The 15215-nt window shown below is 48.6% G+C and overlaps 1 protein-coding gene across 1 annotated transcript in view; it reads left to right on the top strand.

Moving 5' to 3' along the window:
* Nucleotides 1–762: 762 nt before the first annotated feature.
* The window catches only part of GPR137B (G protein-coupled receptor 137B), a 61910-nt gene continuing 47457 nt past the window's right edge, over nucleotides 763–15215 (top strand). Inside the window, exon 1 of the mRNA XM_007522928.3 lies at nucleotides 763–1323. Coding sequence (XP_007522990.1) covers nucleotides 910–1323 — 414 coding nt within the window. The 5' untranslated portion in view covers nucleotides 763–909. The remainder of the gene's footprint in view (nucleotides 1324–15215) is intronic.

The raw sequence follows: 15215 nt of genomic DNA, 5'->3' as shown, positions 1-15215 counted from the left end.
TGTAGCCCCCTCACTACCAGCACCAAATGCGCCCAGATGGCAGCTTGGCTTCCCCTCTCAGCTCAGAGCACCCCCAGGATAAAACTCGAGAGGAGTCCTGGGGTGTAAAGGAATTGGACTTGGCCATCTCGGAGCTACAGGATGGGCTAGATTGTACGTGTGAACCCCCTTTAGCCTAAAACGTCCCCTGCGAGGCCCGCCTCCCCGACTGCATAGCCCGAGGCCAGGGCGCAGGGCGCGCAGTGAGGATGGGGGCGCCGGGGAGCCGGCCGGGCGGGCCACCTAAACAAGGCCGCGCCCACAGACCACTCCTTCCATAGCAGAGTCTTCCAGCTTGACCTCAAAAACAAAACACCGCCTTTGGAGTTTCTGGTTTTTGAAATAAACAGCTCTTCTCCTCCCTTCCTCGCAGCAGGATATCTCTAAGACTAAATGTTCACCGCCGCCGCCGAGGCAGAAAGTTTCCCCGAGCAAAGGGCAGAGTCGCGGGTTTCCGAAATGCGGGGAATCCGCGTCTCTGCAAAGCCAAAGAGGCGCGGGGCCTGAGCGCTGTCCGGAGAGCAGCGGGCGGAGCCGGGCGCTCGGAGCGCTGGTGGGGGCCGCGGGTGCGCGGGGTGTGGGGGGTGGGCGGCGAGCCGCGGTGCGCACCGTGCGGGGCCGGTGCGGGCGGAGGGCGGGGTCGCGCAGGGCCGGGGGTCCGGGGCGTCAGGCGGGTGGGTGGGGCCCCTGGGGGCGCAGGGTGCGGGGCGGGCAGGCGGGTGGCGCCGCCAATCGCAGACAAAGGCCGCCCCAGTGAATCATGTGGTGCCGGGGGAGGAAGTGCGGCTTGTTTTCTTTCCTCCAGTCGCCCGGCTGAGCGACAAGCGCGATGCGCTGAGACCCCCGCGAGGGTGGCGGCGGCGAGCCCAGATGAAGCCCGAGCGACCCGGGCCCCGCCGCAGCGCCCCCGGCCCCATGGAGGCCCCGCCGTGGGACCCCCTCCGCAACGACACGCTGCCACCCACGCTGACCCCGGCCGTGCCCCCGTACGTGAAGCTCGGCCTGACCATCGTCTACACCGTCTTCTATTCGTTGCTCTTCGTGTTCATCTACGTGCAGCTCTGGCTGGTGCTGCGCTACCGCCACAAGCGGCTCAGCTACCAGAGCGTCTTCCTCTTCCTCTGCCTCTTCTGGGCCTCGCTGCGGACCGTGCTCTTCTCCTTCTACTTCAGGGACTTCGTGGCGGCCAACGCGCTCAGCCCCTTCGTCTTCTGGCTGCTCTACTGCTTCCCCGTGTGCCTGCAGTTCTTCACCCTCACGCTCATGAACTTGTACTTTACGCAGGTGAGTGGGCTCACCTGGCTGGGCGCCTCCTGCGCCCCGCGCGCGTCCCATGCGGGGCCCTGGTAGCACCGGGAGGCGGGTTCCGATCGTGGGGGAGGGCAGGTGCGGGTTCTGGGGTCCTCCGCGCACGATCTACCTGCTGGCCCATCAGGCGACGCCCCCTTCCTTTCCCCCAGAGAGGCGGAGGAGCAGGAAGGCCGGCTCGCTCGGTCTCTGCACCTTGCTCTGCAGCATCCACCGGGTGGCGGTCCTCCCTGCGCTCGGAGGAGCGCGGACTGAGGGGGCGTGTGCCCACTGGGGAGACCTGAATTCCAGACTTTCCTTGCCTTCAGCAGTTGCCTTGCAGATTCGAGTTGGGCACTGCCATTTTCCCTTCCCTTCCCTGGAAAGGGAGAGAGAAATTGAGTTGGGAGGGGGAGGTAGAGAGGGAGAGAGAAAGAGACACACGGCGCTGCTTCACTACTCAGTGAAGCTTCGCTCTGCATGTGGGGACCAGGAGCTTGCACCCTGGTCGTTGCGCAAGGTAAATTATGCGCTCAGCTGGGTGTACCACTGCCCAGTCCTTGTTCTCTTCTCCTCCCTCTTCCCAATCTCCTCTTCCTCCTCTCCCCTGGCCCTTCTTCTCCTCTCCTCTCACCTCTACTCATGCTGGGATTCTACTGGTTGGATGAGATGTTTGGAGCCTCCAGCCTGGGAACCCGGCTAAACTAAGATTTCTTAACTTCGCAGCGTTGCCTCAACAGCAGTCTGGGGGTCACACCCAGCTCCCAGCAGCGGCAGCGGAAGGTTGGGCTTGGCTGTCTGAACCCATCCACCAAAGAGGCTCAGGAGAAAAGGCCGTAAAAAAGTTTACTGGGGCTCTTTTACAGGCAAGCAAGAGCCGTTTTATGAGGCATATTGTTCATAAGCTAATGGGAGAACCTGCCAAGTTGACTTGGCTTGCTTTGACCGTTGACTTAATGAAAGCACAAGTGTTTGTAAGGGACTCTGCACATACAGTGCGGAGAGCTGTTGCATAAAGGCGCCTAACACAATGCCATCTCCATCTCTTTGCCATTAGCTTTCCAGGCACGAAAATAGCTATTTCACTAGGGCTCTGCTCAGGGGGAAACACTGTTTCCTAGTTAAGAGTTTTTTTTTTCCTCTTTCTCTTTTCTTTCTTTCTTTCTTTTTCTTTTTTTCTCTAGTGAGGGTCATTTAAGAGCTGTCTCATGGGCAGAAGTTGTGTGCAAGGTGGTATTCCGTTCATTTTCAACAGTGTCCTTATCTTTCAAAACAAAATATTATTGACTGAAAAAAAATTTTAAAAAAAAGGCCACTGGAATATCTCATTTGGATAGTGCACTGCTTTGCCTGTGTGATGTCCCAGGTTCTAGTTTGACCCCCCACCCCCCATATTGGAGAAAGCTTTGTCACTGCCTCTAAACAAAAACAAACAAACAAAAAACCATTGCCCCTGCCCCTGTATAGTGACTGAGCTGGACTGAAAATTTGGAGGAAATATTGTGGGTTAAAAAATAGTGTACGTGGGGGTCAGGCGGTGGCGCAGTGGGTTAAGCGCATGTGGTGCAAAGCGCAGGGACCGGAGTAAGGATCCCGGTTCGAGCCCCCGGCTCCCCACCTGTAGGGGAATTGCTTCACAGGCGGTGAAGCAGGTCTGCAGGTGTCTATCTTTCTCTCCCCTTCTTTGTCTTCCCCTCCTCTCTCCATTTCTCTCTGTCCTATCCAACAACGAATTGCGTCAACAAGGGCAATAATAATAACCACAACGAAGCTGCAACAAGGGCAACAAAAGGGGGAAAAATGGCCTCCAGGAGCGGTGGATTCATGGTGCAGGCACTGAGCCCAGCAATAACCCTGGAGGAGGAAAAAAAAAAATAGTGTACGTGTCTCGGAAGATAGCCTAATGGTTATGCAAAAGACTTCCATGCCAGAGGTGCCAAGATCCCAGGTTCAAAAATCCCCCACGACCACCAGAAATCAGAGCTGAGGCAGTGATCTGGTATATCTGTCTGTCTCTCTGTATCTCTTAACAAAAAACAAAGTAAAGACAGTTTTTTTTAAATTTAAATTTTTTATTTATAAAAAGGAAACATTGACTAAACCATAGGACAAGAGGGGTACAACTTCACAAATTCCCACCACCAGAACTCCATATCCCATTCCCTCCCCTGATAGCTTTCCTATTCTTTAACCCTCTGGGAGTATGGACCCAAGGTCATTGTGGGATGCAGAAGGTGGAAGGTCTGGCTTCTGTAATTGCTTCCTCGCTGAACATGGGCATTGACAAGGTAAAGACAATTTAAAAAATTTTAAAAAAAACCAACACTTTATTTATTATTTATTTATTTATTCCCTTTTGTTGCCCTTGTTTCATTGTTGTTGTAGTTATTATTGTTGTCATTGTTGTTGGATAGGACAGAGAGAAATGGAGAGAGGAGGGGAAGACAGAGAGGGGGAGAGAAAGATAGACACCAGCAGACCTGCTTCACCACCTGTGAAGCGACTCCCCTGCAGGTGGGGGCTGGGGGCTCGAACCCGGATCCTGACGCCGATCCTTGCGCTTTGCGCCACCTGCACTTAACTCACTGTGCTACCGCCCAACTCCCAAGACAAATTTTTAAAAATATATAGAGTGTACACAGTGAAGTGGCACAGTGGATAAAGGCTTGAACTCTTAAGCATGAGGTCTTGAGTTTGATCTCTGTGATACCACGTGCCAGAGTGATGCTCCGATTTTCTCTCTCTTCTTTTATATAAATAATTTTTTCAGTTTTTTTCCTTTATTAAGGGATTAATTTTTAAGTCTATAGTAAATACAGTAGTTTGTACATGTGTAACATTTCTCAGTTTTCCACAAACAGTACAAGCCCCACTAGGTGCAACATAAATAAATCTTTAAATAAAGTGTATATGCACCAGTTAGTAGCTATTATCTTTTCAGAAGAGTATAGACTCTAAGCCTTCTTCTGAGACCAGTGTCTCAGCAAATTTTCCAGCCCATGAGTAATGTGTATTATCTCCCAAATGCTATGTTTAAACCTGAAAACCAGTCCAGGCAGACTGCTAGACTGCAGATGCTCCAACAAAAGTCAGGGTGGTTGGTGTGACTGGAACCTCAACAGTGCTTATATTGTACATGGAGAGCTAAGAACTGTATTCTTGTTCTGTTTTGTGAGGGGGAGAAAAGGGAAGCACAGGGTGCCACCATGGCTGTCTGGTGACTGTAGGCCAATTCCACACTCTGAGCAGGCCTGCACATTTTCTGCACCATCTGCTGGTTGGCAAGCAAATGCTGATCCAGGGAAAAAGTGACCAGTCAGACAAAGCTGCTCAAGCCAAGAGGCCCCAAGCCTGACTTCTTTATTTACCCTCGGTCTTCTTCCCCCCACCCACCTCCACTTTAGATCTCCCTTGTGGCCAGCAGGAGAAGGTCAGTGCTGGCATGTGAAACCTTTATGGTAGAGCAGAGCTATACCTTAATTTCCTGATAAATATTCCTGGAAATAGGACTTAAATTTTTTTTTTTTTAATTGTCATCAGTGTTATCACTGGAACTTAGTAGCTGCAAGATGAATCCACCACTCCCAGGGGCCTTTTTTTTTTCTTTCTTTGAAACTGAGCAGGTGTGTGTGTGTGGGGTGGGGAAAGGGAGAGAAAGGGACAGAGACACCTGCAACACTGCTTCATCACTCAAGAAGCTTCCCCCTGCAGGTGGGGGCTGGGGACTTGAACCTCGGTCCTTGCTTATAGTGACGTGCACTCTACTGTGTGTACCACTGCCCAGCTCCAAAATGTGACTGGTTTTGTTTACACTCCCAGTGACTGAAGGAAGTGCTGCCAGTCAGAGGAGGGTCAGAGAAGTTAAATGACTGGTTCAAGGTCACACCTACATCTGTGACACCTGAGTAGAAGGTTTACCCTTTATGATGTAGTGTTTGAAAGGTAGAATAGGAAAGCATACCTGCTTTGAATGGAATACCTTGTTCTTTAAAAGCCTAATGCCAAACTTGGAAGACCATACATACAACACAGCTATGTTACATCTGAAGGAATTTCAGAGATCATGTATTTAATTTTAGAAGGCTTGAGGGTTCCCAAGTCCTCAGAAGAAGAGGTGGGCTTTTCCATCTGCTGCTGAGGCTGGGCAGAAGGTAGGAAAGGGTAGTAGGTAAGGAGAGTGGGGCAGAAATTTAGAATTGGCCAGGGGGTTGGAATTGGGAATTTGAAATTGGAAGGTGTGCTCCCCCACCCCCGCGCCTCCAGACCATTATTTAGCTCTGGCTTATGGTGGTGTCAGGAATTGAACTTAGCGTGCTTGAGCCTCAGGACTTAAAGTCTTTTTGCATAACCACTGCGTTGCCTTCCTAGACAGGGAAGGGGATTCTGCCAGGTGCCAGAAAGTATTTTTTCTGTTGTCATTACTGATATGCTTGGCCCAGGCCCAGAGTTCTTACATGTCTCACATAATCTTCTGTGCTAACACACAAGAGGGTCTATTACTCTCCTCTCTGATGACACTTTCCCAGTGCCCTGCAGTGTGTGGGACACCTCTGAGTGCTCCTGTCTTGTCCACCATCCTCTCCTTCTCCTAGGGCACTGTGTTTTGCATTGCACACACGGCCCACCTGTAAGCAGACCCAGGCCTTCTGAAAACTCACAGCTTCACTGTACCTGATAGCTTAACAGGCTCATTTTCTTTTTAAAAAATATTTATTTATTCCCTTTTGTTGCCCTTGTTGTTTTATTGTTGTAGTTATTATTTTTGTTGTCATCGTTGTTGGATAGGACAGAGAGACATGGAGAGAGGAGGAGAAGACAGAGAGGGGGAAAGAAAGATAGCCACCTGCAGACCTGCTTCACCACCTGTGAAGTGACTCCGTTGCAGGTGGGGAACCGGGGGGCTGGAACCAGGATCCTTACGCCGGCCCTTGTGCTTTGTGCCACGTGTGCTTAACCTGCTGTGCTACCGCCTGACTCCCTTCAGGCTCATTTTCATGTACTTTTCGCTGTTATAAAACTCTTTTCAGGGGCGAGGAGATGGTGCACACAAAAGAGCTCACATGTCACCACCATGCTCTAGTATCCAGGTTCAGACTCCCACTCCTCACCGGCAGGGAGGCTATTTCTGTCTCTCAGGTGTCTCTCTGTCCCTATCTCTATCAGAAAAAGAAAAATAAACAAACAAAAAGGGAACATTGGGGTCCCATGCAGCTACTGAGCCTCAGCAACAACTCTGGTAATGAATTCAGTGAATCTTTCGCCTGCTAATGGCCTCTTAGGAGATCCCAAGACATTCCGGTCTTACTTGGTTAATCAGGGTTTATATCCTGTTTAAATCTCCTGTCCACCCCAATCTGGGGCTTTGAGCACCAGGGTTAGAGCAGAAGGGTGTTTCCTGCACTCTAGGCCCCTCCCCCATCTAGGGAGTCTGGCTTTTCGGGGCCTGTTGTCTTGTGAGGCTCCCTCCACCTGTCCGTCTACCTGGGGGTGTCTGCAAATGGGATCACCTGCACCCTGGCTCCACCTGTCTCTCTCCCCTGTCCATCACTTTTCCAGGTGGCCACACTGGTGACAGTGCCCAGCCAGCAGCTCCTCTCAGGCCCCCATCTGATCCTTTTCATTTCACCTGTGGAGATTCACTGCTCAGCTCTGGTTTATGGTGGTGCTGGGGATTGAACCTGGGACTCAGAGCCTCAGGCATGAAAGTCTTTTGCTGAACCATTGTGCTGTCTCCTTAGCCCCTTCTTCCTGCTATTTTTTTTTTTTAACTTGTTGCAGAAGCCTGGAGCCCGGTGTATGATGTGCAGTTTCATTGCTCCAGGCAGCAAACTTTTTCAGCTAGAGAGACAAGCAGACAGTGAGATACAGAAAGGGAGAGACATAACAGCACTGGACATAAGGATCCCGGTTCGAGCCCTCGGCTCCCCAATTGTAGGGGAGTCACTTCACAAATGGCAAAGCAGATCTGCAGGTGTCTATCTTTTTCTCCCCCTCTCTGTCTTCCCCTCCTCTCTCCATTTCTCTCTGTCCTATCCAACAACAATGACAACAATAATAACTACAACAATAAAACAACAAGGGCAACAAAAGGGAAAATAAATAAATAAATATTAAGAAAAAGATTAAAAAAAATAACAGCACTGGAGCTTCCTCGGGGGCGGTGGCATTCCTCTGTGGTGCCAGGGCCCTGGCCTGGGCTACATACATGATGGGGTTGGTCTCCTGTGGATGAAGTCTCTCTCACCTTATAACTCTCTTGTAACCAGCACTTGGCTATATCTGTGCTGCCTCTTGGGCCTTTGTTCCCAGCGCAGTAAGCATTTGTATGGGATGCAGGGACTAGATGGCCATCTGCTTGTGAGTTCCTATGGAGTATTCTCTCTACTGACCCCCAAGGGCAGGACCATAACCTCCCTCCATGAGCCCTGTTCCCTATAAACTGATCCTGTCTCTTCTCCATTCCCCACCTTCTCCAGCGGGCTGTGAGGGTGAGAGGCGGCCAGACTGGTTCTGCTGACTCTCTAACAGATACACACACACACACACACACACACACACACACACACACACACACACAGTCTCCCCACACCCACCCCTTCTATTTCTTAAGTTTGGTGTATTCCTTGGAACCTTAGAATGGGAAGTACTGAATGGGTATTTGTTACTTCCAGCTATGAGCCCAGTTATGGGGTACAGCCAAGCTCCCCCCACTAGGTGATAGCAGGGTACAGGTTTAGACAGGGGCATCTACTCCACAGCCTGCAGATTTATGCTTTTAAAAATTTTTAAGTATCAGCCATTTTTCTTTCCCTCTAGATAGAGAGTGAGAGATAGAGAGAGCTGCAACTGGTGAAATAGCTCAAATAGTATGCCATTTTGCCATGTGTTTTGCCTGGCCCCTAGTGCATTGAAGGAAGCTTCAGTGCTGTGGTCTCTGCCTGTGTGTGAAAGAGAGGGGGGGAGGGAGAGAGAGGGAGAAAGAAGAGACATTACAGCACCACTCTCTCTTACTCATGAAGTTTCCCTCCTCCCTCCTGCTGGTGTTCTCATGGGGTGGCCCATGGCTCAAACTGTGGTCCTTGTGCATAGTAACCTATGTACTCTACCAAGTGAGCCACCTCCTGGCCCCTTTGTTGGCCTTTGACTTGGGTTGGGGAGACTGGATGGGCCCTGAGTGCTGAAGTTGCAGGGACCTCAGAACATGAAGTGCACTGCTGGTGTGATGGGCTGGGCAACACCTGAGCCTCTGAATTCCCCAGATCCTCTCACACAAGTTCATGTCTGCGTCTCAGACTCCTGGGCTTCCTGATTGGGTGTGAATATAGCCGGCTCAGCTTCCTCTGGCTCAGTCTCATCTTGAGCCCTGTGACAAATTCTTGCCACCACGGTGGGGTGGCTTCAGCAGGGAAAAGAGAAGTGAACCCTCTCCCCCCTCTGTGGTGGTGTGATTAATGGATGATGACGCAGGAGCCAGGGCCAAAGCACATCTTCCAGAAAGGCTGGGCAGCTGCACGGGGGTTATTCTGGTGTTTGACGCTCATGGCGGGAGTAGGGCTTGTGGGGGAAGGGGCTGGAGGTCAAGGGGGGCTGGGAAAGGCTTGAGAATCAGGAAGCTGCTCTGGGCATGCAAGTGCAGGGGCCCTGCAGGCAGAGCTGAGTTTGAATTCTGGCTTTGCCCTGCAGTGGACCAGTTATTGACCTCGCTGAGATGGTTCTGATTTAGAACAGCAAGTCTGAAACCCTGTAGTTTATCCTTTGTTAACCATTATTAACCTTATCTATCGTAACTTTGGTTTTCTTTCTTTCTTTAAAAAAATACTTATATTTCTTTTAAAAGAAAACTACAGACCAATATCTCTGATGAACACAGATGCTAAAATATTGAACAACATTCTACCCAACCAGATACAGCAGTATATTAAAAAGATTGTTCATCATGACCAAGTAGGGTTTATCCCAGGCATGCAAAGTTGGTTTAATATATGTAAATCAATCAACGTGACCCACTACATCAATAAAAGCAAGACCAAAAACCACATGGTCATATCAATAGATGCAGAGAAAGCCATTGACAATATACAACATCCCTTTATGATCAAAACACTACAGAAAATGGGAATAGATGGAAAATTCCTCAAGATAGTGGAGTCTGTAGCAAACCTACAGCCAACATCAGACTCAATGGTGAAAAACTGGAAGCATTTCCCCTCAGATCAGGTGCTAGACAGGGCTGCCCACTATCACCATTACTGTTCAACATAGTGTTAGAAGTTCTTGCCATAGCAATCAGGCAGGAGGAAGGAATTAAAAGCATACAGATTGGAAGAGAAGAAGTCACACTCTCCCTATTTGCAGATGACATGATAGTATACATAGAAAAACCTAAAGAATCCAGCAAGGAGCTTTTGGAACTTATCAGGCACTACAGTAAGGTGTCAGGCTACAAAATTAACATTCAAAAGTCAGTGGCATTTCTCTATGCAAACACTAAGTTAGAAGAAGTTGAAATTCAGAAATCAATTCCTTTTACTATAGCAACAAAAACAGTAAAATATCTAGGAGTAAGCCTAACCAAAGAAGTGAAAGACTTGTATACTGAAAATTATGAGTCACTACTCAAGGAAATTGAAAAAGACACAAAGAAGTGGAAAGATATTCCATGTTTATGGGTTGGAAGAATTAACATCATTAAAATGAATATACTACCCAGAGCCATATACAAATTTAATGCTATCCCCATGAAGATCCCAACCACATTTTTTAGGAGAATAGAACAAATGCTACAGATGTTTACCTGGAACCAGAAAAGAACTAGAATGGCCAAAACAATCTTGAGAAGAAAGAACAGAACTGAAGTCATCACACTCCCACGTCTCAAATTGTACTATAGGGTCATTGTAATCAAACTTCTTGGTACTGGAACATGAATAGACACACTGACCAGTGGAATAGAATTGAGAGCCCAGAAGTGAGCCCCCACACTTATGGACATCTAATTCTTTGAAAAAGATGCCCAAACTATTCAGTGGGGAAAGCAGAATCTCTTCAACAAATGGTGTTAGAAAAAATAGGTTGAAACATGCAGAAGAATGAAACTGAACCACTATATTTCACCTAATACAAAAGTAAATTCCAAGTGGATCAAGGACTTGGATGTTAGACCAGAAACTATCAGATACTTAGAGGAAAATATTGGCAGAACTCTTTTCTGCATACGTTTTAAAGACATCTTCAGTGAAACAAATCCAATTACAAAGAAGACTAAGGCAAGTATAAACCTATGGGACTACATCAAATTCAAATGCTTCTGCACAGCAAAAGAAACCACTACCCAAACCAAGAGACCCCTCAGAGAATGGGAGAAGATCTTTATGTGCCATACATCAGACAAGAGGCTAATAACCAGAATATATAATGAGCTTGCCAAACTCAACAACAAGAAAACAACCCTATCCAAAAATGGGGGGAGGACATGGACAGAATATTCACCACGGAAGAGATCCAAAAGGCTGAGAAACACATGAAAAAATGCTCCAAGTCTCTGATTGTCAGAGAAATGCAAATACAGACAACAGTGAGATACCACTTCACTCCTGTGAGAATATCATACATCAGAAAAGGTAACAGTAGCAAATGCTGGAGAGGTTGTGGGGTCAAAGGAACCCTCCTGCACTGCTGGTGGGAATGTCAATTGGTCTAACCTCTGTGGAGAACAGTCTGGAGAACTCTCAGAAGGCTAGAAATGGACCTACCCTATGATCCTGCAATTCCTCCCCTGTATCTCCAGGAACCCAGTACACCCATTGAAAAAGATCTGTGTATACCTATGTTCATAGCAGCACAATTTGTAATAGCCAAAACCTGGAAGCAACCCAGGTGTCCAACAATAGGTGAGTGACTGAGCAAGTTGTGGTCTGTATACACAATGGAATCCTACAAATGGTGAATTCACCTTCTTTACCCCATCTTGGATGGAGCTTGAAGAAATCACGTTAAGTGAAATAAGTCAGAAACAGAAGGATGAATATGGGACAATCTCACTCTCAGGCAGAAGTTGAAAAACCAGATCAGAAGAGAAAACAGTAAGCAGGACCTGGACTGGAGTTGGTGTATTGTACCAAAGTAAAAGACTCTGGGGTGGTGGTGGGGGTGCAGAGTACAGGTCCTGGAACGTGATGGGAGAGGACCTAGTGGGGGTTGTATAGTTATGTGGAAAACTGAGAAATGTTATGCATATACAAACTGTTGTATTTGCTATCGAATGTAAACGTTAATCCTCCAATAAAGGAAAAACATTTATATTTATTTATTATTGCATAAAGACAGAGAAATTGAGAGGAGAGAGAGGTAGAGAGGGAGAGAGACAGATATACCTGCAGCCTTGCTTCACCACTCATGAAGCTTTCCCCCTGCAGGTGGGGACCAGGGGCTTGAGCCTGGGTCCTTGCACACAGTAATATGTGTGTGCTTAACCAGGTGTGACACTGCCCCTCCCGCCCCACTCTTTATCTTCCAACTTGTAGAGCCCTCCTCTTGCTCCTTCTCCTCCACTACCACTACTTCCTCCTCCTCTTCCTCCTCCTCGTCTTTTTTCCTTTGCTATCTCTGGGCCACTGCACATGCGGAATTTCACTATGCTGGGTCAACCTTTTTAGGTAAAGAGTGATATAGAGACAGAGAGAGTGGTGCAGACAGAGAGAGACAGTGGTGGAGACTGAGAGAGACATGGCTTCCCTCAGTGCTATAGGATCCCCAGCTGTTGTGTTGGGGGCTCAAACCTAGGTCAGCGGGTGCCCTCCCAAGTCAGTTACTTTGCTGTTTCTCCCCACCATTTTAAAGATTAACTTTTAATTTTTTAATTATCTTTATTCATTTATTTCTTAGAGACAGAAATCAGAGAGACACCTGCTGTACTGCTTCACCGCTCAAAAAGCTTTCCCCTTCCAGGTGGGGGACCAGGGGTCAAACTCAACGTCCTTGCACATTGTAACATGTGCGTGCAACTGGGTGCACCACTACCAGGCCCGGATACCTATTTATTTATTTAACTTTTGGGTAAATATTTATTTTATTTCCTTATTCCCTTTTGTTGCCCTTGTTTTTTATTGTTATTGATGTCACTGTTGTTGGATAGGACAGAGAGAAATGGAAAGAGGAGGGGAAGACAGAGAGGGGGAGAGAAAGACAGACACCTGTAGACCTGTGAAGTGACTCCCCTGCAGGTAGGGAGCCGGGGGCTCGAACCAGGATCTTTACGCCGGCCCTTTCACTTTGAGCCACATGCGCTTAGGCCGCGGTGCTACCGCCCGACTCCCTATTTATTTATTTTTATTGAGAGGAGTTGGGGAGAAACTACTCTGACCTGTGCTGTGCTGGGGCTTGAACCAGGATCCTCGTGCCCCTTTTCCAGCTGCGGGGAACCCCCGTCTCATTGCTTAGACATCAAACCCCAGTCAGGTCCCTTTGCACTGGTTCTTTTCTGTCCTCGGTGTCATCAGAAGGGCTTTTGCCACCAAGTTGCAACCTTCCTGTTTGTGAAACACCAGTGACACTTGGCACACTTTCAGGGACAGCACAGGCATCACTCATTTCTGGATTTTTCTCAGCTGCAGGTCCAGCAGCCCAGCTGTCTTACTTGCAGCTGAGTCTGGCCAATTCTAGAGAATTGGCGGGGCCACAGAATAAGCCTGGCGTCTCTGAGCCTGCTGCGTCTAGACTGTAGATCCCGTGGGACTGTTTCGCACTGCCCCTCCTTGCAGATTGAGATCTAGAGGACAGTTGGAAATCCATCCAGGGACCTTCTTTCCTCCCCCACTGGCGAGAAGGGAGGGGATTTTAGGAAGATGGCATGTGGGTCTCTCTGTGGCTTTTGATGGTTAATTTTTATTTTATTTTGGTCATCATTGGGGGCTTCAGTGCTTCAGGCTGGCAGATAGAAAGAGAGAAACTGAAGATATCACAGTGCTGAAGCTTCCTTTACTGTGGTGGAAGTCAGGTTTGAACCTGGTCACACATAAGATAAAACCAGTGCACTATCCAAGCGAGCTATCTTGCTGGTCCTTGGCAGTTGATTTAATCAGCGTGTGTACTGAGTGCCTCTTGTGTGTCAGACCTGAATCTGGGAACTTTGAATTGAGAAGCTTCTGCAAGCCTTGGTGATTATGAAGAAGTAAGGAGCTTAGGAACACACAAAACAAGCCTTAGGACAATGAAGTAAGTATCTTGTTTCAGTGCTGAGAGCCCACAATAGCATGGGCCCAGGAATGTGCTCTGGCCCTGTCTCTCTGTGCCCCATGCTGAGGCCTCCTGGCACTGGCTTCTTGTGGTCATGTAGTGTGTGCTTTCAGCCACCAAAACTCTGTGTGTGTGTGTGTGTGTGTGTGTGTATACATGCACACATGCATATGTGTCTGCATGAACACAGGACCTGGGAGAAACTTGCTCATCTGCACTCAGCTTTCAGTCTTCTACCAACCTCTCCCAAGAAGTGCCTTCTAATCACTCCTCCTGAAAATGCCCCCCCCTCCAAAGAAGCCATCGTCAGGTGTGCCATCTGGTTTCTTCAGCTCTCTCTCGGAACACCAGATTCCTCCTCACTCTTCCTCATTTTTGCTGCTTCAGTGCCTCTGGCACTGTTCAATCCACCAATGTAAGGTAGATCAAGTTTGGCAGTGCCCTCAGCACACTTGGAGACTTTTGGTGCATTTGAGATCTCACTTGGCTGGTCATGACCTTGATTTCCCAGTGGCAGAGGCAAAGCTGAGTGCTGTCAGCTCAGTCCTTGCACAATGAGCAGACTACAAACTGGTGGTACTTGGCCACATTGGGGGCGGTGGTCTCAGTCCCTTATACCCCGTGCACTTAAGTGATTTTTTTTTTTTTTTTGCCTCAAGGATTATTGCTAGGGCTTGGTGCCTGCACTATGAATCCACAGCTCCCAGGGGCCATTTTTTTTTCCTTTTTTTCTCTTTCTCTTTTTATTTGACAAGACAGAGAGAAATTGAGAGGGGAAGGAGAGATAAAAGATAGGGACAGAACAGAAAGCTAGGTATCACCTGCAGACCTGCTTCATAGCTCATGAAGCATTCCTCCTGCATGTGGGAAGTAGGGGCTCAAACCCAGATCCTTGTGCTTGGTGTGATATATGCACTCACTGGGTGTGCCACACCAGGCCCGTAGGTTTGTGTTTTCTCTCATTCCCTTGCCCTGTCTGTCTGTCTGTCTGTCTCACAGTCAGTGTTTTCATGCATGTGTGATTTTACTGCTCCCAGGCTGACGTTCCCTGTTATTATTTTAACACTGGGCTGATTGTTGGGGCTTGGTGGCTGTCCCCCTTCTCCTTTTCTATTATAGAGACAGAGAAATTGAGGAGGGGAGGGGAGCTAGAGAGGGGGAGAGAGAGAGAGGGAGAGGGAGAGAGAGAGAGAGATATGCACCATCGCTTCATCGCTCATGAAGCTTCCTCCCTGCAGTTGGGGAGTGGGGGCTTGAACCCAGATCCTTGTGCATGCTAATGCGTGTTTTACCCAGTGTGCCACACAGCTTGGCTTCTCAGGCTGAAATTTTCATTTAGATAGAGAAAGAATGGGGATGAGAAAGAGAGAGACCCCGCCTTCCCTCCACTACTTCCCCCAGTGCTATGGTACTACCATGAAGTGCTGGGGCTCAGATACCTGATGAATTATCTCTCCAGGTCTTGCTGTGCCGTTTTGCTCCCTTACTTTTCTAGAGTCAGGCAGGAAGGGATGTGCAGGGGACTGGGGAGAGCACTTTCTTAAGACTTCTTTTATCCTCAGCTGAGTCACCTGTGAATGTGCTCCATGCCAGAGGGCTGGTCTGTGTCCCTCATCTAAATACCCAGGGCATTCCATCCCCAGGTTGTGTTCATC

This window comes from Erinaceus europaeus, chromosome 6, assembly GCF_950295315.1.
Source record: "Erinaceus europaeus chromosome 6, mEriEur2.1, whole genome shotgun sequence".
Classification (NCBI taxonomy): domain Eukaryota; kingdom Metazoa; phylum Chordata; class Mammalia; order Eulipotyphla; family Erinaceidae; genus Erinaceus; species Erinaceus europaeus.
This window is presented reverse-complemented; position numbering and strand designations above follow the sequence as displayed.